The sequence below is a fragment of the Vigna angularis genome, chromosome 2 (genome assembly GCF_016808095.1).
Source record: "Vigna angularis cultivar LongXiaoDou No.4 chromosome 2, ASM1680809v1, whole genome shotgun sequence".
Lineage (NCBI taxonomy): Eukaryota > Viridiplantae > Streptophyta > Magnoliopsida > Fabales > Fabaceae > Vigna > Vigna angularis.
Window position 1 is genome coordinate 4,459,946 of NC_068971.1, and position 24,866 is coordinate 4,484,811.

General features: G+C 30.0%; 1 protein-coding gene across 1 annotated transcript; it reads right to left on the minus strand.

Annotated features, from left to right (window-relative positions):
* Window positions 1-21,928: 21,928 nt before the first annotated feature.
* Window positions 21,929-23,625, minus strand: LOC108327860 (myb-related protein 306). Its single transcript, XM_017561582.2, has 3 exons — window positions 23,283-23,625; window positions 22,957-23,086; window positions 21,929-22,796 (listed from the first exon to the last, which is right to left on the minus strand). Exons 1-3 carry the CDS (start codon window positions 23,413-23,415, stop codon window positions 22,109-22,111), a joined length of 951 nt encoding a protein of 316 aa, XP_017417071.1. The 5' UTR covers window positions 23,416-23,625; the 3' UTR covers window positions 21,929-22,108.
* Between the last annotated feature and the right edge of the window lie 1,241 nt (window positions 23,626-24,866).

Below are 24,866 nucleotides of genomic sequence, written 5' to 3' on the forward strand. Positions count from 1 at the left end.
TTTTTACGTCACAATTTAATAATTAAAAATATATTTAATTCTTATTTGAAAAGAGATTATAAGTTAGTCATTAATAAATTTTAACTTCTTTCATTGTTTAATAATTGAATTAAGGAAGATGTTATTTGTTTTGTTTTATACATACTTATAACAACTTGATTTTATTTTCTTTAGAATTAAAAAGGAAGATAAGAAAATGATTGGATTGTATTTTTTTTACTTATCAGATGTCTATTTTTAAAATCGTAAAATAAGACAAACTAATGTGAAAATGACATAAGCATCATTCTATAACCAAAACGCATTAATACACTTAAATTGTCTTTGAATTATGTTTAACATATATTTTTGTCATTTGTTTATTATTAATGGATGAACCGAGGACCAAGGCATCATGGTGTCTACATTTATCTTATCTACTATTTTAAAATTATTTGAATGCCTCGCCTAAGTATAAGCAATATTAAACGAAATTTTTTGAAAAATTTTATTGACAATTTTTTTTATATATATTATGAATTAGTTAAATATTTTGATGGCTTTTCAAGTTTTATAGAGTGAGTTATTTTTTTAAAAAATGTCATTGTTATTATTATTTTTTAAAAATTTATTTTTCAATCATTTTTAGTAAATATATAAAAGGTCTGATGAAAAAAAGGTGAACGTTGATAAAATTCATTAGTTTTGCTTATTGAAAAATTATAAATTTTAATCTCACTATTTTGTTCGACTGCATATGTTTAACGAAAAATGGAAGAAAACACTTCTACGGAAGCCCAAACTCTTAATGGGCTTATTCGGCCTGTTTTAGTATGTGGGCCTTGTATAGTTAACTCATTTTAAATGGTGGTGAATTGACTTTCGTTAGATTTGTCGAACGTAACAGTATCATGCGAGAACAGTAATAAATAAAAGCACAAAATCTTTATGCTTTAGTTAATCAATTATATTATTTTGAAAAGGTTTTTAAAATTTGACTTGATAAATTCCACTGTCTCACAATAAATATAATTTACATTGTTTAATTTAATTTATTATCTAACATTCAGTAAAATATTAAATTTTTACTTTCTTATTTTCCCTTCTACTAATTATTATTTTCATCTAAATTAAAATAATATATTTATTGAACGAGTTATTTCATTTAAAAATTACCGTATTAATTTTTATTCTTAATTTTGTAAAATATGGCCTAAACTATAGTTTTGTACAATGGTGGTGAAGTACTAACTTTTTTGACATAGTGTCACTGATTTTGTTTTCAACTCATAAAAATATTTAAAATTATTATAATTAAAATGAAGGAAAAATTAATTTAAAGTAATTATTCTCAATATATTTTAGTCAAATAATTACAATTATTTTAAATTAAAATAGTTAAAATATTCGAAATTAATTTCGCCGCATTCATTTTTCTCACCCTAATACAATTAGTCTGACTAAAATATAAGAAGAAAAACAAAAAACTAAAATTTAAATTTAAACCTTATCAAATCTACAAACCCTTTTTAATATTATCATAAAAAAATGTCTTTATTAAATCTGAATATCATGTCGAATAAATATGACTGAAAATAATTTTATAAAGTTAGTTTTTTATTTATGAAATTAATAATTTTATATAAACTTAATTATCAATTTTAATAGTATAAAATTAACTATTTGTTTGTATTCAAGTCCAAAATAATGATTAGAAAAATTATTACATATTTTTTACTCTTTGAAGAAATTTTAGAAAAACACTAAGCAAATGTAATATATGTCCCAAAAAAATATTATTATTATTATTATTCTTTTCTTCTTTTACTCATTACACACATATTATTATTACTAAATTCTCCATCCATCCATCAGTTTTACAATTTTATCTCTTGCCCGATTTGCCAAGTAACCCAATATGCTTTTATAGTCTTAACTTTCAAATTTTTTGACAAACCCAAACCGTATTATTTTGTTATTTTTATCCGATTCCTCCATCAACAACATTTTATATAATTTTTATTGTTTTTATTTATTTATATTTATATTTTGATTTATTTAATGAAATATTTTTAACCTCATTTTAATTTATTTATTTTATATTTAAATTATTCAGTACGTTCAATATCTAATAATTATTATGTAATAAAAAAATTATCATGATAAATAAAAATTCAATTTTTTATAACTCATATATCCTCACTAACCACTGATAAATAATTTGATTTATAACTGAAGGTATAATATTAAATTAATAGATGTTAACTCATTTATCCTGATTAACTACTATTAAATGATTTGACTTATTATAGTCTGAGATATAACCACAGGTATTAAATAAGTATATTATTAGCTCATTTATGTTAAAAGATTTATTTGAATATTTATAAAGATATTATAAAATGAAATCAAATAACTCATTGAAGAAATTTTGATATCTTTTTTTATATAATACAAATTGTTTAAATTAACTTCATGATAATAAAGTTATATCTATTGTAATTAAATATCAATTTTTTAATTGTATATTTTTATATTTGATGGATGTGATTTTTATTTGCGATGATGATCATATATTGAAGATCGATAACAAACAAGATTTTTAGTTTGTGAATAAAAATAAACATATATATATATATATATATATATATATAGTATTTAGTAGTTCTCGTTAATATAAATATGTATGTAAAAAAATTACTTAAAAATGTTAGAGGATTAAAACTAGTTATTATAATTGATAACTTGCTATAGACATTATTATAATTTTCTTTATCCATCACTTCAACTTCCATTATTCTAACCTTTATTTTTGTTTTGTTTTTTATACAAATGATTTAGTTGCTTCACAATTGATAATTGTGACTAATATTGCCATATTGGGTCTTATTCTATACATTTGGCCTTAATTTAGACTTTTTAGTGTTTTTTCTAACATATAATCTAAATTTTGGCCATTTATCTGTCTAAAATCTTATATCTCATCTCCTATCCCCTTGAACATGTTTTTGTGGAACTAGTACTGAACTATTTTTACCTTCATATTTTGATACCTATCCATCCATTGACCTTTATTGTACATTTGAAAATGTCATATCCCCCACTAAGTTCATTTGAATTGCAATCTCCTAAATCCTTTTATTAAAAAAAAAGTGAACAACAAAGAAAAAAATAGTATTTTTTCAAAACAAAAAGATAATAAACAACTATCAATAAAATAAAAAAAGAAATCTAGTTACGCCAATATAATATTTTTATACTTCACCAGTCTTTTTCGTTTTCCATCAATATAATAACTTTATAATTTCACTTCATAATCCCCTACTTCTAATTCCTTTCAACATATATTTAAATATATTTTTAGTCATAATAAATTATCAAATTTATTCTTAATTTTTAATCAAATTTTAACTTTTTTTAGTAATTTTTTAATCAAAAAGTATTCTAGAAAGTAGTCAGTGAAATAAAATTATACAAATAAAGCTTAGGAGATAAGAAAAAAATTTGATAATTTATGTCATTGTTATATTAAGCCTTACATTTCAAATTTATGAACTACAAAATTGGGCATAGGGGGTTGCCAACAAAGTGACTGGTCAGTCTCGACAAGTAATGCGAGGAAGGATGTAATTAAGATTACCATGATGATTTTGGTTAACTAAAATAACAATAATTATAGGATAATTGGACTGTAATATAAAAATGTAATATAAAAACTTTAATATTTTTAATTATTTTAATTTAAAAAAATAAAAAACAAAAACGACTATGAGCGGACTAAGCAGAGTGGGCCACAAACCATAACTCATTTTTAACACCCTTATAAATAAAGGTGATTGATAACGTATTTTTTAGTTTGTTGTTATTTTAACATTCATTATAGTCCTTACTCAAACTTAAAGAGACTTAAATATTTGAATACTTTATGCAATTACTATCTATATAATTTGGACGTCGAAAAAGACCAAAAATCCTAGAGACAAATGCAAGCTTATGTGATGTTGGTAGGAACATACTTCAATTTTTAGAGGCTCAAATTGAATTTGAGATATACATTACGTGAAATATAGCTAGTTTTTTTTTTCTTCTCACCTGAAATATGGAATTTATGCCTTTAAAATATATTATTTTTATATTTTAAAATATATTGAAAACTATTTTAATATATGAAAATCAATGTATTTTGAAAATATATTAGAGGAACAACACCAAAATCTTAAAGAAACTCCGAATTTTTAAAGATATGCGAATCATCTAATATTTGGTGAGACATGTTTTGAAGATAATTGTTAATATTCTTTTGATGGGAAAGAAAAGAGACTAGTCACAACTAATATATGTAAGATAATAATGAAACCTGATTTAATTAAATTTTTAGTTTATTATAAATTCAAATATGTTTAAATCGGTCTTTATTAAGAAATTTCATTTTATTAAATATTAAAATTTTTAGGTTTTTTTAACTGAGTTTTTATAGTCTGATTTTGCATTAATTGACCAAAGTGACTTTTAATAGGCATCATCATTATTAAGTTTCAAATTTCTTAAAATTTGAGCATTTTCAATTCGGTCTTAATAAAACTTTTGTCTTATCGACTGTCTAAAACTTTTATCTTATAAAGATTTTGGATGTTCAATAAAATAAATTTTTTAATTAAAAATACTCTTAAAATTTAGTTATGTTTTTTTATTTATTTAAAAACATATAAACAATGATTGATCACGTATTAAAGTTTTATTAAGAATTCAATTAATAGTACTTAAATTTAAATTTAAGTGGAGTTTAGAACTTAATTAAATATTCAATGTTAGATAGATTAAATATTAGTTACAGAAAAAAAACTCATAACGGTAACATAGTAAATCTCAAATGTCAACACATAAGTAATAAATGCAGACTAATCATATTAAAGTTATTATTTATGATTTATCTTAAGTAAATATTAAATTAATAAATGCTATTAGTTATATAAGTTAGAAATAAGGAAAGTATAAAACTTTGGTTTTAAACATATACATAAAATTTAATGTAGAATTAAATATGTTTGTAGTTAGTGATGATTATTGGAATATATTTTTTCAATATACTTTTAGTTTTTTTGGTCTTTGGTAAACTTTTTTGTTTTTCGCCAAAAAGCTTTAAATATCGTGTCAAACAATTAAATTAGGCGTTTTAGATACAACTTTCAAGATTAAAAAATTTATTAGAGACCAAGGATTATAATAAAAGGGACGAAAATGAATTTAAGTTATTAATAAATATATACTATAATATCAAAGTTCTTTTCCACTTTCTTTCCTTTTATCTTTTCACTTTCTTTTCCTTTTATAATCTAAAATAAGATCATAAATTTTCATAAGGAAAATTGCTTTGAAAATATAAAATGTGAGAATACAGATTCAGGTGTTACAGAAGAGAGGTCGAGATTTAAAATCCCTTTTATAGATATATTTATGTTTTGACATTTTATGAATGGATTGAAATATTCATTATATCTCATTTTTAAAGTTTATTATCAGTTATTGTTTATAAAAAAATGCGTAATGGAAGAACACAAATTTAGGTGTGATGGAGAAACAAAAATTTAGGGGTGTGATTTGATGATGCGATTGATGAATTAGGTTAAAATCCTTATGGAATGACAATTTTGATGATGAGATCTACCATAAATTTTGTCATTCATCAACTTTGCACAATTCTCATAAACAAAAAACATCTTATTAAACTTTGCCTTGACAAACATTAGTGATGAAAGCATAACATGATTAAGCTAAAATCGAAAAACATAAGAACTAAAAGCAAAAACAAGTCGACACAGAAAACAGACATCATAAAGGGGTTTACATATATAATTGGTCAGACGGAAAACATGCTATGCATTGTCAGAAGAAGTGCAGCGACAAGTAACTTGAATATGTATCTCCCTCCGATGGAAATTCTTGTGGCAACCACATGCACCACAAATCAGAGCCCCAGCAGTTCCTTCTGCTCCACTCGGAAAGAACTCCATGCAACCATCCACAGCAAATCCTCCGACATTGATCGCGTGATTCCTCTGACACTCCCCATGTTGCACATTCCTCACGATCGTCACCGTGTTATTGGTCGGGCATCGTCGAGGGGGCTGTCTTCTCAGAATCACTCTCCTCATGCTCTGCATCCTTCAAATTATCTACCTTCAAACAATCAAAAGTTCATGTAAAATTTGTCAGTGAGAAGAAAAGAAAGAGCGAAAGGGAACAATAAAGACAAAGAAAGAGAGAAAGAGTACAACTTTGTTCTCTGATGGACATGAAGACTCTAGCCCTAAAAGTTGTATTTATAATACAAGACATCGTATAGATGTGAGTCATCTATTAATTGCAAGTAACTGATAAGAGTCAATGAACCATTACTTATATTCATTAACCACCTTTTAACATTTTTTCTTATATTTAGTTCAATAAATTGATTCATAAATATGAAAAAGGACAGTGAAATGAGTAAAATCTTTGAAATTTACCTCAATATGGGGAGGGATTAAATTTTAGTTTGGGTTGAAAATATTCTTAATTCACCAAACAAATCTATACTAGTCTCGATTCAGTTATTTGTTTTTAAGATTGTTTTCTTAGAATATAAGAAACGATTTTTTTAAAATAACAATTAACTCATGAATGTATGAGATATTAATCTTTTACAATTTATTAAGACTAAAGTAGAATTTTTTTCTATTCACAGTCTTTCAGATATTAATAATGTTTTGCAAGACTAGTTTTATTACTAGTCATTGGTTGCTTGCTTTTTTTATAGCTTATTGTTTACATTTCGTTATTCAATTTCTTTAAATGTTTGAATTTTTTAAGAAGTTTGTTTTGATCATGTTCCTTTCATAATGCTGAAATTGGAAAATAAAAAAGAATGAAAAAACCTTCCTTATTTCTACATAAAAACACACCTTAAAAAATTATATATTCTTTAATAGTTATTTTATCAACTTATTTGTTATTTTTATTATATCAGTAAGGATGTTAAATTATATAAAATTTGAATGTAATATTTTGACTCTTGCACAAATTATTGATTAAGATGGCAACCAAGAATATAAGACATGATGTTTTTGTATATGTCAACTATAAAATAGGGTTAAGATAAAATAAAAACAAGTACTGAAAAATACCTATAAAAATAAAAGATCTTGACAGTCATATTATAATAGTAGGAATGGATGATTTAAATGAAGTTGTAGTAATTGAAGTTGTTTATGAAATTATAAAAATAGAAAATAAAGATGCACCAAGCTTATCTTTTTAGTATATTATTTCACTGCTCATCTGCATAATTGTCCACAAAATATAGATATTCACATTTTCCACCTTATACCATTGAGACCATCACTGTCCATCATTTGTTGCAACAAATCTATCTAAACACAAGAACCATTGTGAGTTATATTCCTTCCTTTCCCATTTTCAATATTGTCGCCTTTATCATTTCCTTGTTCCCTCATGGAACTTATTTATTAGCTACTATTTTCAGAAGGGTTGAATTTTTGAAGAGTAGTGCATGTGAATGAGGAATGTAATGTGTTAAAACGTTGAGGGTTTGATGTTGGAATTCATATATAGAAGTGTTTAAGACACTATTCATATTACAATTATCATGGGAAAATCTCATCTATAATTTTGTGATTTACACATCGCTCAAGCGGCCTTCATGGCCTAAGCGTAAGATGCCATCATTGAGTGTGAAGCTGTCTAAGTCTAAGGTGCAGGTCTTTCTAAGGTCTCTAAATATACCTAGGATACACCAAGTGTTTAGAGAGGTACCCTAAAGTCCCTGAGCGTCTACACTAAGAGCAAACTATGAACACTGATTGCAGACAATTAGTGTAGAGCATAGGGAATTCTAAGAGGCAAGTTTGGTAACATTAAAAGGTGATATTTTGACACACAAATTTTTTATATTTATTTGATATATTACTACAAAAATAAGTTTTAGCGTCTATTACTTCCAACCTTTGACGTCAATCCAAACTTGAACGTCTTAGTCGAAGATGTCAATTTGATATTGGTGTGACAAAACGATGTTAACCCTGAGTCAAATCAATGTCCATTAATGACAGATAAAAGGAAACTGACATCCAACAGCGTTCAGGAGAAAAGAGAATTCACCGTTGTTCAAACACTAGTAAAAAATAGGTTTTTAACTCGCCTAATAGGCTTCGGTCAAAAAAAACCGAAACATATCCAAAAACGGTGGCAATCTTATAGTTTAGACGAATTTATATGCCCCGGTTTGTGAAGAACCGAAGTATGTAGTGCATATTACCTCGGTTCAAACCATAACCGATGCCTAATACTATGTAAAAAAAGTCACTTGACCCTCTGCAAAACTTTATTTTGGCCTGACATGTGATCCAATGCTTCGGTTCTAAACAGAACCGGTGTTGAAATAGGTTTATGCCTCGGTTAGTGCAGAACTGAGGCCTAAGAGTCTGTCAAATCAGTGCCTTAAACCCTACTGCTCATTTCTTCTACTACTCAAACCCTACTGCTCACTTCTTCACCCAGGTTCCTTCCACAACTAAACCACATCACTGCCAACCCCAAATCTGCCACCGTTTCCATAAAGAAATCCAATGATTATGCAGTCGGCGTGAAAGGCGTGGCAGCATATAGGGAGGAGGTCGTGGTGGTGGAACTTGGAGAGGCAGACCGCGTAGTCGGGGGCGGCGGAGGAAGAGTGGCGCGTGACGGAGGAGAACGTGAATAATGGCAGCGTGTTGATGACTAAGGCAGCGACGATGGCGGTGGACGAGGAGTAGACAATCTCCGGTGAGATGCGGCGGTTGGAGGAGAATATAGGTGTGGCGTAGGCGTATGCGGAGGACGCGGCGGAGGAGGAGGAGAAGCGACGGAGGCAGCGACGATTGAGGTGGCGGAGGAGGAAGTGAACGACGCGGGGACGTGGGGCCTTGTGGTTGTTTTTTTCTTATTTCAGAGTTTGGGTTTGTGTTGTTCTTTGAATGAAGAAGGTACTTCACTAGTGGTGGGATTTTTGGGTTTGAGGAATTTGGATGATGCTGAAACGTGGTTTCTGTGTGCAGGTAATGCTCTTTTGAAGTTCAGGCAGAGAATAGTGAGTGACCCTTTTGGTGCTTTGTCAAATTGGGTGGATGATGATTCATCTTTTGACCCTTGTAATTGGTTTGGAGTTGAGTGCTCAGATGGAAGAGTTGTGGCATTGTAAGTGTTGATTTTTTTAACCCTTTTTCTCAGAAACTACTTATTTGTAACCAATGCTGTTTTGAACAATAGTTTCCTCTGTTTTGAAATTTTACTTAAGTGATTTTGTGCTCAAGAATTTGAAGGATCTCTGCCTTGAAGGAACTCTGGCACTTGAGCTTGTGAAACTTATCCACATAAATTCTAGAGATTCAATATGACTGGCTAAAGAAGAAGAAAAAAAAATAAAAAAAAGGACCCTACTGCCTCGGATCAAGCTCCAACCGAGGCAGTAGAGGGGGAGAAACGACTTCGGTTCATCAGGAATCGAGGTATAATCCTACCATTTTATGCTTCGGTTCTGAACCGAGGCATAAAGTCTACCACTTTTTACCTCGCCTGAATATGCCTCGGTTCAGGAACCGGTGCCTATCAGCGAAAATAACCGCTGTCGTTTCCCCTGACTGCACTAGTGAAAATAGTATCCTATGTACAAAAACAATCAGTCAATTGAAATAAAATCATACTCACAAAATTCAATGAACATGCATTTGTGTTAAGGGAAGCAGAAATTACCTATGGTGGTCACGAAAGTTGTCACCGGACTGTGTTCGAAACCTTGAGTGCGCATGCAGAAACAATAGCTAAACAATGTTCTATGCACGAAAATAATCGGTCAAATAAAAGAAAATCATACCAAACAACCCAATGAATGTGCATTTGTAACAATGATCATGCAAAAATTGTAAACGAAACACACATTCTCATACTAAGTTTTAAGTGATATAACACCCTTAAACGTTGGATGCCCTAATGGCCTCTGTCTAAGGTGGTATTTGGATAGCAAAACATTTGTTTTGTCCAGGTTTTGAATCATGACATTAAAGGTCAATGACAAACCCTATCCTGGCCAACGTCATATGTATTGTCTAAGCTCGACACTACTCAACAGCTTGTCAACCCGAGCTCATTGGTTTCACAAGCTAAGCTCGACATGAGATCGACCTCAATTGGGATGACGGTGGGCTACAAAAACTGACTTCAAACCTGGCTATGATGTTGACGAGATTTGTGATTGACATTTATTTCATCAGCTTTTAACAAAGCTACAACTCGACAGAAAATCGACCTCAAATTGGAAGACAATATGCTACAAAAACTGACTTCGATTTGGTGACATTGGTCGAGCTTTGTGGTAGACATCTAATCATTATTTTATTTACAACACTACCATTGATCATTTTTTATGCTGGTTGGTTGCCAGTCTAACATTGAACGAGGGATGTTAAAATCTTGATTTATCATTAGTGACACTATCTTTTCTTACTTTTTACTCTCTTTTTTTTTAAAAAAAAATTCAAAAGTTTATTCTTTTATGACTATATTATTCTTTAATAAGTGTCAAATGAATGTAAACATATATCACCCTATCATTGCTCTTATTCAAATCTAAGCTTGGCTAGCTCAAATTGCGATGTCCCATAACAATATACATAAAAGTACTCATGTTTTTTTTTATTTATTTCCCATAATAACATTTTTCTAGTTGTATATAAAGTGCCTAATAGTTAAAGGCTGATGAATGAACCTCAAGGATTTCCATGCCAAAGGATTTATGTAAAAAGTAATGATAAGATGAGAGATATTTACATTCATTTATTATACACTATAAAGAGAAAATGGTCATACTTTTAAGAATGAAGGAAGTAAAAAAATAATGAAAAAAGGATAATATCAAATATATAAATATATATATATATATATATATATATATATATATATATATATATATATGAAAGTATCATTTCACATATTAAAAAATAGATAACCATATAACTTTCAAGTTGAAGGAGGATTTTTATGTATTTTAAATATTTATATAAGTTATGCAAATTAAATTTGTAGAACATATATTTATAGTTAATGAGTGATTAATATATTTTGGATGAACTTCTCTTTGATGAATTTTAAAATTAGTTTGGTAGGATATATCTTGATAGAAAGGAACAAAAGTATGATGTTATTTTTATGCGTAAAGATGTTTGTATAAGAATTGAGACATAGTTAATATTTCATTTACGTTATATATTTTATTAAGTTTATATTATTTGATACATTTCTCTTTTAATACTAGTTAAAAAGTAAAATTGACATGTTAAAAATATTAAACAAGTTAAAAGTATTAGACGTGATTAAATAAAAAAAATCATATTTATTTATTTTTAAAATTTTAAATTAAAATATATCAAAATTTTAAATATAAATAAAATTTAATTTTGTGTCAAAATTTATAGACTGAAAACACTAACACTCAAATTTAGTTTACAGTCATATACTTTTTGGATAAATTAAAACCTGACTTAAAAATAATTTAATCAACCTTTGAACTATGTTTACACTAGATGTATAAATAAAAGAAAGTAAAAAGAAAAATACAACCAGGAACATTTTGTTTGGGTTCGAGCGCGTGACTTTTTTTAAAGGAAAAAATCTAAATCCTTAATTCATAAAAAGAAATTTTATGTTGAAAAAAATGATGTAATGTAAAAGATTTCCATTAAGAGACTTAAAAATAGTAACTTTTATTTGTACCGTAGTTCTAAAGTTGTGGTGTGGTTTTGATTGTCCAGCTAAGATAGTAAAACAAATGTGGTGGTCCACGAGGTCTAAAGTAAAACAGTTTCTTCTTTTATTGCGTTGACAGATAATACCTCACTAAGCTTTTGTCTGTATCTGAAGCTGTTGACAAAAACATGCATCAATGGTAATAAATTGTCTTTGCCAAACCATAAATTTTGAGTTGTTTTCTCACAGTTTTTCATGCATGTGACGTTATACCGATTAAAGCATGGAGCTGACGTAACAAACGCGCAAGAACACTTAAACCACAATGTTTATTGTAAAATTAATAACCACATTCTAGTGTTTGTTTCAGTTACACTCAACCTCATTAACCATTGTCAAACGCGTCATGGGAAATTGTGAAAACGCGTGGCGGTTATCATTTTCTTCACTAAATTGAAACATTTGTCTCTTTGTTTTTATATTTTAATTATAATTAAATTTACATATAAAAATGGCACTCAAAATTTCGAGATGGTTAATTTGTGAGGTTTTTTTTATACCTTTAACTGATATAAGATTTTAAGTTATTTTATTATAATATTTTATTTTTAAATAATTTTAAAAATTTTATATTATTAAAAATAATACATAAATTAAGTAATTTTGTTTTATTAAATTATTTTATAAAATTGAGTTAGATTAAAATTTATTTTTTAATATGATATCATAGTAAAAAATTTATTGTAATTGGATTAGTTGAAACTATCATATTTTTTTCATGTTTAACGTTTATAGTGTGAGAAGATATTACCAATGCACTATTTTCTCTATTAAGTTGTAACTTTTATGAGATTAAACCAAATTTAAAATTTATCTTTTAATATGATATCATAAATTTTAACAATTTATCTTAGTAAAAAATATTGGGTTTACTATGTTATTTCTTATTAAATTTTGGTTGAGGTTAAATAGGACAAATTTGATTTAATTTTAATAGGATCTAATTTAGTTAAATTTTGATTGAGATTGACAAAATTGAATTTAGTCGAATTTTGGTGAATCCAATTAATTTTGATAGGGATCAACTCAATCAACTTTCGACAAGAGTCGACTTAGCTGAATTTTAGTAAGTGTCAAATTTTGGTTGAGTCTATCTTGTTTAAAATTTGAACAAATTGTGCCAAGTTATCTCTGATCGAATTTTGACAAAGTCAATCCTAACCAAAGTTTGGACGAATTCAGTTGAGTCTACGACTAAAATTTTGCCGTATCGATCCAATTCAAGTTATTTCAGTAGAATTAGTCCGGGGTCGGTCGTCCTTTCTTGCTCTGCTCTCTTCTGATCGTCCAATCCTCTTCGAGAACGTATTCCTCAATGGGTTGTTGAGCTGCAGAAGACACTTTGACGCTCAAGTCATATATGTTTCACAAAGAGGTCACTATTTTATTAAGATAGAAAAAGATGATTTTACCTATAGGGCTTGTGGCAACCAAGCATATTGATTAACCATTAAAGCAATATATTTTTAGGCAATCCAACCTAATAACCAATAATTAATACCATATATTTGTAGAGCCACACAAGCTAAATGTCATCTCAAGTCAACCCATACTAAACTTTGAACGGGTCGACCTGAATCGAAAGGTGAGATGAACCTATATAAGTTGAAGGTCAATCCTGACTGATTTGACTGAAGATCGAGACAGGTACCTAAACTGAAAGTATAAACTTTTTTTGTTCAAGTTCACGTGAGTTAGAATCAAATCCTTAAACTAAATCAAACTAACAGTTCTACCCATTACAACTCTCACTAATTTTTATAAACTTTTCTTTTATTTTCTTTCATTTCTTTCTATCTTTTCTTTAATGAAAATAACCTCACAATTTGTTTATTTTTTCCTCTGAAATTTTCTTCCCTAAATCCATCTTAGAAGTAAAGCACAAACTAAGTCTAATTGAATCCAAAATTCAATGTATCCTTTTCTGATTAATGAAGTAAGTAAATTATTATTATAAAACAGAATGACAAAAAATCTTAACATATTTTTGCAAGTATAAATCGAATGCTATTTAAATAAACTAAAATTTGATTGAAATGTAAACTCTAAAAAACATATATTTTTTAAATATGAATTTACATGCATGCGGAAAGCTGTGGTTCTCATATTTAGCTGTAGAAGTGAATGCAGATATTCACAGACGGTGACAAAAAGTTTTGTGCAAATTGAGAGTGGGTGCAGTATTTGGGAATAATTTTTAGAAATAAAAACAAAAGAGTATTGTCATAATAAACAAGGGAGTGCAAATAGCAATAACCCCGATTTGGTAGTCCATCTTGGAATTTGATGGGAAAATGTGGAAGACTTTTCTATTGAGAGATCTATCTTTTTCATATAGATACGTGTATAACATTGCAAACTGTTGACAAAGAAATATATGAAATCACATGTTATACTAAATGCACAATGTTTGGTCGGCACATGATTCCTTCTTTACGAAGATAGCTAAGCCTGTCAACTTGCAAATATGCACAAGATTTAGTTGTTCTTTTCTCTTTATTTTCTTTTTCTTTATACAGTGGTAATATTAATGCACATAAATTGTTATGTCTGAAAACATCTTTGGTGATGGTGTAATATAATAATATAATAATACTTTTTGGTTTGTGTACGTATTTAACACAGTTGTCTATCTTACAAGGTATATTCTTGTAATTATGTAAAACACAGTTTGTTCATACCTTCTCTCAATTTTTCATTAAGAAGTTTTAGTAGCCAACATATATGGTTGGGTAAAGGGGCACAATATGGAGGAAATTGAATAGCTTTAATTTTGGTTTGCTATTATGGAGCTCATGAAAGGCTTCAAAGCTGTGAAAAAAAAAAATAGTTTGCCAACTTTATACACAATTTCTTTTCTTTTTTTCAATACCAGGATAAAGACTCTTATTAGAGTTAGATAATTGTAGGAAAAATCATAATAGGAAGGTCTTGACCATGAACTACAAATTAAGAGAACTTACAGATTTTCTTTTTAAATTATTAAGACGATAAATTTATAAATCCGAATTATTTATACATTATTCAATTTTTTTATAATATTAAAATTCAAAAGGAAAAGAAGAACAATCCTAACCGCCCAGCATTATGCGCACGTGTCAAGCAACATGACCGTTTCTCTGGTTTTTTTCTCCCTGACGGTGTAGCGGTTCTGTTTATTCTTTTCTCTTTTGTTGTATCATACATACCGCCTTTTTTTTTTTTCTCTTTTTCTAAAACACAAGTAATATATATCTTCAATAAAATAATTTCTTTTATGTTCACCATTTTCTTTTCCTCTTTTCCTTCCTTCGTCTTATCGCTTCTATACCTTAAGCAATTTCACAACATCATGATGGCCCTATAATATGTGGTTGTCTTGCACAAATATTGCTAAGATAATATAAGAGCCATGTTTAACTAATGCAGACATCAACCATTTTGCTATCTTAATTTAAAAAGGACTAGAACAAGGACTCCGGTCAAAAGATAAACAAAATGTAAAATATTTTTAGTAAACGTCAACTTCTTTTGCTAAGCAATATGATGTAACTTTTAAATTTTTCTTATAAGCTTTTATTTAAGTAAAAAACTTAATAATATTTCAAAATTTTCACAAACTTACGAACCTTAGTTGAAAAACTGAAACATATTTTAAAAATATGTTTAAATTTTCTGAGTAATTCAGACTTGTGAGATAACATATTATTGTACAATATTATTCTAATTGATTTTGGGTGTATTAAATACAATGTATTGTTTTTATACATGTGATATTTTTGTACAAGTTTAATATGTGTAGCAAGAAACAAAAATAAAAAAGTTATTTAAAAGAAAAAAAACCTACATTAGGCTTCAGTTATATCCAAAATTGAAATACAAAGAGTATATTAAATATTGGTTTCGGTGCTAATCAAAACCTAATATCCTTCTGATTTAAAATATTGTTTAATTTTAAGGGTATTAAAGTTTAGCTATTACTAGAATCAAAGCTTAATATCTCTAAATTAAACAATTCTTTTTTTAATAAAAAAAATTTAAGCTTTAGTTATTATGAGAATCGAAGTTGAATCTACATTTTTTACTTTTTTATTATTTATTTATAATTTCATGTTTTTGTCATAGGGATGAAAGCATAATAAGGATCTTTATGCTTAACTTTATAACTGAAGCAAAAAAGTAATCTTTTTTACCTAGCTTAGAATGCTTCAGTTTTTCAATTGAAACATAATGTCCAAAATAATCGATGTCAAAATTCTTTTTTACGCTTATGTGAGTACTCTAACCTTTAAGCTGAAATGTCTTTATTTCCTTAGAATTAAAAAGGGATGTGCTTACAGAAGATATTTTGATGTTTAAGTTAGTCAAGTGAGTGATATGATAATAAATGTTATAATAATGAAACATATTTAATTTAACTTGTATATTGTGCTATTTATATTGTGTTTAGGAGTTTCTACCTGGATAGGTCTAGTTTACGTAAGTAATAACTTGGATTAACTTTGCTTAATACTTTGTTAATATGCTTTAGTCATTACATTAACTTAATCACAATTTACCATTGTTGTTATGTCCTTACCAACATGATATCGTTCTGACCGAGTATATCTAGCTAAGAATACTTCGGGTTAGGTGGTCAAATGTTATTCTTAAAAATATCACAATTAGGAACAACAATGTTAACTTCAACATTTTAAGAATCAGACACATAAACCATAACAACCAATTCTTTCTTTTGTTTTCTTATCATGTTTTAACTATATTGATCATTTTTTTTGTTTTCTGATCTCATACGAAATAGAAGTTATAAGAAAACTTAATTTTGCAGGCAAGATTAGAAATTAGTTGTCAAATGGATATTAAATTATATGCAAAATTGGAATATATAAAACATCTTTTATTAGAAAAATATTATTTAATTTAACAAATTTTCTTTTTTATATGGTATCAGAGTCCTTCAATGTAAGACCCGTAATTTTGGGACATGGTGGGGACATGGTAGTTACCCACCTTTTTCATTATTGGAAGCAATTATTGGAGGTGCATTTACGGGGAAGCTTAGCAAGGGAGGGATTCATTTTTTTTGTGGGCATGTGAGAAAGAAAGAGGGAGAGAGCAGCCAAGGGAGGAAACCTTCCTTCCTTCCATTTCCAGCCGTCCAAAGAGCACCCATGGAAACTGTACCAACTTCAGAAGGGCTGAGAGGTAGATCTGGGTTGGGCATCTGGTGAGGGTGGAGTTCTTGCAGCAAGATCGGGAGAGAAAGTGGAGAGCTGATGAATTTGCTAGGAGAACTAGAGCTGCATGTCTAGGAGGAGATAGATCCCAAAATTTTCAAGGAAGTCTTCAAGAGGTAAGGGGAGTTTGATTTATTTCATTAATTGTTGGTATAATCTGTATTTTGATGCAAATTTGGGAAGAAGGGGTTGAAAATGGGGTTTTCTGGGTTTCTCTAGAATCTGCGCGATTCTGCAGAATTCTGCAGAATGCGCGTACGTCCAATTTTAGTGAGTCAAAATTGGACGTTCGTTCCAACAGTGCTCGACCAAATAGTGGTCGGCCAAATTTATGGACGTTTGGTAATTGTTCTGAGCGTCCGTCCGAATCAGCGAACTTGGGAACGTTCGGTCTTTTAAAGCTAGCGAACATTAGCGTTCGTCCTTGGTCTACAATAGTAATATTAGCGTTCGTTCAGGGCTTATTTAATACCGTTCGGTTGGAATCTAAAATTAATAGTGTTCGGTTAGGTGTGAATTTAACATTGTTCGGTTTAATCGCTCGTCCAGGATTCTAGACGTTCGTCCAAATGATTGTGAGCGTTCGTTAGCAATTGGTAATCCAGGTTCAACTTGAGCGTCCGTCCCTAAATTGGCATCCACTAGGAGTGGTCTTGGACGTTCGGTATTGAGTATTAGTGATTGGTGGCGTTCGTCCTTTATATGGATTCTTAGGAGTGATTACTGAGCGTTCGGCTTTTGAGTATTAGTGAGCGTTCGGCTTTTGATTATAGTGAGCGTTCGTCCATAAGTGTTATTTGAACGTTCGTCCTTAAGTGTTATAGTGAGCGTTCGTCCTCAAAGTGTTATTGTGAGCGTTCGTCCTTTAGTGTTATAGTGAGCGTTCGTCCTTAAGTGTTATTGTGAGCGTACGTCCATAAGTGCTATATTGGGCGTTCGTCCATAAGGGTTATATGGGGCGTTCGTCCATAATTGTCATTTTGAGCGTTCGTCCATAATTGTTATTTTGAACGTTCGATTTCGTATGAGGCGAGCGTTAGCATTCGTCCTTCATGTTGAGTGTAACGTTCGACCTTGGTTTAATTGTGTTAGTGAGCGTTCATCCTTAAGCTGGTATTCTTAGGTTTTAATCTTGGACGTTCGGTTTTGATGTATTAGGGTACGCTCGACCTCAGTGTATTAGAGATTTTCTAGCGTTCGCGCAAATAGTGATCAGTCAAATGGAGTTCAGAAAATATGTTGGTAGTTAGCGTTCGTTCTTGGTAGTAGCGTTCGGTCTTAATCATGTTTAGGCTTAGGCATTTAGCGTTCGTCCTTGTCTGGAGAGCGTTCGTCCTGCGTTCGTCCTTGTCTGGAGAGCGTTCGGTTTAAGGGGATGAGATTGATAGCGTCCGGTCATTGATCTAAATAACGATCGCTCAATGTTGTGGTTTAGTAGCGATCGCTCAGGTGTTGGTTAGTAGTGTTCGTTCATTCGCTGGTTTAGGAGTGTTCAGTCAGTTGATGGTTTAATAAGCGTTCGTCCAAAATTGGGCGTTCGGTTTTGATGGATTAAATAGCGTTCGGTCATAAGTTGCTTATTCTTAAGTTTGGATCATAAGCGTTCGTTCTTGGATATTAGTGAGTGTGAGCGTTCGTTTAACTTAGTATCCTCTGGTAGCATTGTTTAGCGTTCGGTCTAAGTACTCGATTATAGCGTTCGGCTGAATAGTGTTTGATCAAGTGAGACGTTCGGTTGTAGCGTTCGGCCGATAGTGTTCGATCAGATGGCGTTCGTTTAAATAGTGATCAATATAGAACGTTCGGCCGGATTGGGTTAGGTCTCATAGCGTTCGTCCAAGTGGTGTCGGCCCTATATTGTTGAATAGCGTTCGTCCAGTAGCGTTCGTCCAATAGGGTTCGTATAATATTCAACCAAATAGCGTTCGGTCAGTTAGCGTCCGGTCAGATGGTGTTCGTTCAAATTGTGTTCGTTCAAATAGTGTTCGTTCAAATAGTGTTCGTTCAAATAGTGTTCGTCCAAATAGTGTTCGTCCAAATAGTGTTCGTCCAAATAGTGCTCGGTAAACAGGGTTCGATTCCATGGTTATTTCTGCTCTTATTTTAAGTGTGCAATGTGTTTTGTATATATATATATATATATATATATATACCCTAAGGTAAATTCATGTGAAACGAAAATATGTAAATGCATGAGTTGTGATAAAATTACTGTGATAAATGTATTTTATTATGTTGATATGAAATTGTGCATTCGATCACGAAATGATTATTATGGGGAGATTTTTGTAGAGGTGTAATGTGAGTTGAGGAATATGAGTATGGTATGAATCTCCTGGAGAGATTCTATCAAATTATGGTTTTAGTGTGTATGTTGATGTTGAGGGTCCCGTAGTTGAAGGTTATCCTGATACTCTAATAATCATCCAGTCTCATGTAGAGAAGGATGAATTATGTGGTGAGAGGAGCAGGAGGTCCTGGTCTATGTGCCGGTTTTGGACATAGTGAGGGGACTAACCTTGTGAGTGGTATGAATTATTTTGGAAGTGTATTTGTAAGAAGAAGTAGAAGTCATCACAAGTGCATAACCTCCAGTGACCGCTCATCAACGTATCATCCGGATGAGTGTCGAGTAGGAACTGTGGTATGATGGTATGAGGATGTTTGACATAAATTTTATATGATGTTTATATCAAAGCATTTATGCATGTTTTATAATTACGGTGTTGCATGTTAGTTCAACCTTACTTGTTTGTTTGTGCCGGAAAATTATATTTTTGCGATGATCGTATAACGTATTTGTTATACGGGAGCAGAGGAAGGATTGTCGCATGATCTGGTGTAGATGAAGGAAGATTTGGAAGAACAGATTAGAGGGATTCAATGATATCTTTGCAGTCAACTATGAGCTTAAAACTTATGTATAGATTTAAGTTTGAGGTTACATGGTGTTAATGTAATTGTATTATTACAATATTTTAAAATTTAAATTTTAAAGGGAGAATTTTTGGGATGTTACATTCAAAGTGTATCCTAACGAGATCTGCTCTTTGTTAAGTCTATTGTGTCACTCGTTATTGAAAAAATTATTATTTAGTGAAATTATAGTGTCACTCGTTATCAAATTACTATTAAACTACCTATTAATGTCTAGCCCTACACTCTTGATGTATATGCTTTAATATAACGAATGTGTATTAGATATTTTACATCAACTAAAATAAGACGAGTTTACAATTTTGAATGTATCTCACCTTATAAACTTGTTTTATAAAACTCAAAATTACTGTTTACTTCTTTATATAAATTTATATTTAAACATAATAATTAGGTCCTAAAATTATTGTTGTGAAATTATTTGGGTATTAGATATTCTTTAAGCAAATAAAAAGTAAATATCCAATTATTTCCGTTAATTTTATTTTTCTAATTTTGAGGATGCTACACACTAACAACAAAAATCATGTAATAATAAAAGTGTTGAAAAGTCTGTACCTAAGAAAGCGGAAGAAGTAAGAACTTTATAGTTTTGATTTTTAGTATAGTGGTAAATTTCTTTTATGATTTGAGTTTTAAGTTATATTATGATTTTGACAAAATAACCAAACACTTGAAGTTTTTTGCACTATTGCATGTCAATGTCATTATAAATTGGAAATCTATCAGGATTTATAAATATATCACAGTAAAAAATTGACAAAAAATAAGTAAAGACAGGACAATCATAGATAGAAATTGAAGTGCAAGTCTTACCCACATTTTACTTCAAAATAAAAAATTGGTATAATAGGAGATCATGATTTCCAACCATTTATAAAACGTCACAAATCAAATACATTAAAATTACAGCATAGTTATTACACAAAAACCAACACAACTTTTTAGGTTTTTGAGCCCTTGACATAGGTGAAAGAACTTGAACTTGCATAAATATGATGCTTGAAATTTGACAGCAAATATGAACACTAATTAAAAAAAAAAAAAACTAAACTACAAAATCTATTCTATGAACCATGAAGAGATCAATGGCTGCAGCTCAAATACAGAGAACAAGCTTGGTATATACCAGCAATTATATATTGCTAATTAAAATCTAAATTTTATCCAACTACATGTTTTGAATAATTTATTTAAATAGGTGTATCTCTGTATTAAAAACAATAACTTCAATTATAAATTTGTTTCACACTCCTCTTCACTATCTTTTTTACCATTTCAATTGTAAAATGATCTAAATTTCAATTATAATTTTTTTACCATTTTTTTAGTACACACATACACACGCATCGGTGGGAAAAAACTAGCACACCCAATCTTATTGTTTAAGCGGTCTCTACTTTTCAATTAAGAAATTAATTATAATTGTACAATGCAATCTTTAAATTTACTTATGGAAATTCAAATATATACATAGATTTTACACAACCAATCAAGATTAAAATAATTTAAGTATATTAACATTTCAAGTTGGTTTTTTAGAACCCCCCATTTATTTAACTTCAAAAATGATTGATTCAATAGTTTTTGTGGTGCATACTAGTAAATAAAATTATAATTCTTCAAACATTAATTTTAGTATTTTTTATAGATGAAGAACTTTCCCAATAACATCTATTGAATTTTTTAACAAACTCAATTTAAATTATTTAACTAAATTAACATACAAGTTTACCCAATAATAACTATTTTTTTCTAAAAATAGAGAGATAAAATTGGACTTCCTACGTTCTCGTTTCAATAACTGGAACTTTAATTACTAATTAATATGATTACCCAAGAAGCATTAATTCAAAAAGTAAGATCTCATGGAAAGATCCACTTTACATAAGATAAACAAGTTTTTTTTTTCTTTTCAGTAAGACATCCAGTACAGTATAATAATAATAACAAAACAATAATAATAATAATAATAATAATAATAATAATAATAATAATAATAATAATAATAATAATGTCAATAAATATACACTTTTAGCACCAAAGGCTTGAAAAACATCTCGGTAGAGCCAAAGGGTGATCGATGCTGGTGTTAACATGTGAATTAAAAAAATCAAGTTTTGAATGTTACAGAATGAACCAATTTAGAAAAACTTGGCATCACCACAACCAACTTTCTCTTGGCAAGCAGCCTCATCAAGAAGCCATTTCTCAAGCAAAGAGAAGGGCATTATTTCACCAATATCAGGCTTGTTTTCTTCGGGAGAAAACGACTGAGACAATTCATCAGAGTTTGAGGACTCCAAAGACTGATGAAACTCAAACAGGGATTCAAAACTCTCAGACAATTCAACACTGTTGGGTCCCTTTGCATCACTAGAAGCAGTATCAGCACCAGCTGCGACTAAGTTGTTGAAGGAGTTCTGAGTCACAGATGAGTTAGTTCTTGAGGACTTTGGAGGGTTTTTCATCCAACCCTTCAACATACGAGCTATGTTCTCAGCACTCGAAGCATAGCACAATGATTGAGGTGGTTTGGTGGAAGAGAAGGAACTGCTACTATCAGAAGGGTTTGAGTTTGATCCAGATAAACAAGATGGCTTCTCTGGGGAAAGAGCTTCACTGAGAGCTCTCTTTGCCATTTGGATATCAGTTTGGAGCCTTCTTTCCCACTGGCCCCTAGGAATTTGCCTTGATCCTGAAAACGAATCTCCCAAGCTACCTTCACTACCTGTTTGCAACTTTTTCAACTTCTTTCTTAAATGGGTGTTCCAATAGTTCTTTATGTCATTATCCGTTCTCTGTGGAAGGTATGAAGCTATTGCAGCCCATCTGTAACATAGCCAATGTGTTCCAGTTAAGTTAAGATTGTGGATCCAAAGAACTTCCCAAATCAAAATACTCAAAACAATTCAAAATAAACAAATCTTCAAAACTCAATGTTTTTATAAGCTGAAGATTTGAACTAAGTAGGTGCTTGGAATCAATTTACCTGTTCCCTAAAAGATCTTGAAGGTGGATAATCATCTTCTCCTCTTGTTCTGTGAAGTTACCACGTTTGATTCCTGGCCGCAGGTAATTTGTCCATCTAAGTCTACAACTCTTACTGCATCTTGACAACCCTGAACAAAATCCCAAAACCAAAGAAACCAGTTCAGATCTGAGTTAAGAAATTATATAGAACAACAAAACCAAATGACCAATACTTAGATCACAGTTCTATTTGAACAAAAAAAAATTTCTAAATGATGATCTAATAACCCCAAGAACAACCAATACAAAAAATGATGAAACTGAATGGAGGGCAAAGTAATCAACCTGTCTTGGTAGGAACTGTCCTCCAATTGCCAGGACCATGCTCCTGTATATAAGACACCAAAATGATGTCTTCTTCAGGAGTCCAAGGCCCTTTCTTGACTCCTTCTTTGTCACAACAAGGTGGTCTTCCCATGTTTCCTTCCTGTCTCTCTCTTTTATTTCACCGCCTTTATGCTTGTCTTTCTAATTTTCTATAGCCTCTTGAACTCTAAAGGAAAATAGGTCGTTTTCCTTTCTTTCTCTAACGTCTGAGGTGGTAATATCTTTCTTCTTATTTCTCTATCCCTACCTCTTTACTTGATAGGATCTAAAGCATATGTCCAAGCCAAACCTTTGCTTGATGTACATTTATAGCTAAAATGAGAGGGTTAAAAGGTATGGTGAGAGGGTGTGAGAAGCTGACTTAAACTAGTAAACGAGGAAGCCAAGTCAAAAGTTGACAGCAAGAGCATTAACTGAAGGAGTAAGGCCAAATTATTCACTTCATAGCTGGGGCAATACCTCTATGTGGTGTACCTCTCAAAACCGCGTGGCATTCAATGTAGCTGCACTGGGAAACCTCAATTATCTCAGCTTTAAAAGTCCATAAACCCCAGCAGACATTAAATGTTAATATGAGATAAAGCTGACTTTTGCAAAACCTAATAAGCTATCACCATTTATGTCTTCTTCACTTCCTCCTCATCTCAATGAACCACCCCTTTCTTCTTTTACAAACTTATCTCTAAATTTACAAATTGCATTTATATTTCAATTATACTTTCATATTTTCGACAGTCGCTGTAACTAACAAGAGATATATATACATTGTCTCTATGCTTAAGTGGAAAAGTGAGTTGTACAACAAGGGGATTTTGTGTTAGGGCAATGAACATTATAAGCCGCTAGAGTACTTTGTTTCTAGATAAGTTGTACGTTTATTATCTTATTCCAGAAATTTAATGCATGTTTTGAAAACAATACAACAACTAGGGTTAAAAGGTTGGATACAATAAACAAAAAAAATATACTTTAATACACTTTTAATTAGTATCATTTACACATTATTTCTTTTTCTTCATTCTACTATTGCTCTACAATAAAAGCTTGTTTAAATATAGTTGGTATTTATTTAAAAGAATAATTAAAGCAAGTCTAGTTTCTTATTTATCATATGCTTTCAGTTATAATATTTTAACTTATTTTTTAAATTATCACTTAATCTGTTAATCCTGATTTCATTTTTAAAAAATTAGATAGATGTCACATATCCTTAAATATGCTAATGGACAAACACTTAGATGAATAAAATTCTGTTTTAATAAATTTTAAAATATGAAAATTAAATTCATGATTATTCAATACATGAAGGGGGAAGAAAATAAATTAGTTTAAATGACTTTTATAATAATTTATTTAAAAATATCTATTTTATAAATTAAAAAAGATTTTCTAACAGGGCATAAATTTTTGTTCCAATTAGTTCATACATTTACTTCTTACAATACTTCTTAATAATCAAAATCAAAATCCAAATAACTTAGTATGTATAACCTGACCTAATATAAGTTAAAGCATAAATCAATGTCAAATTATCTAAGTTAT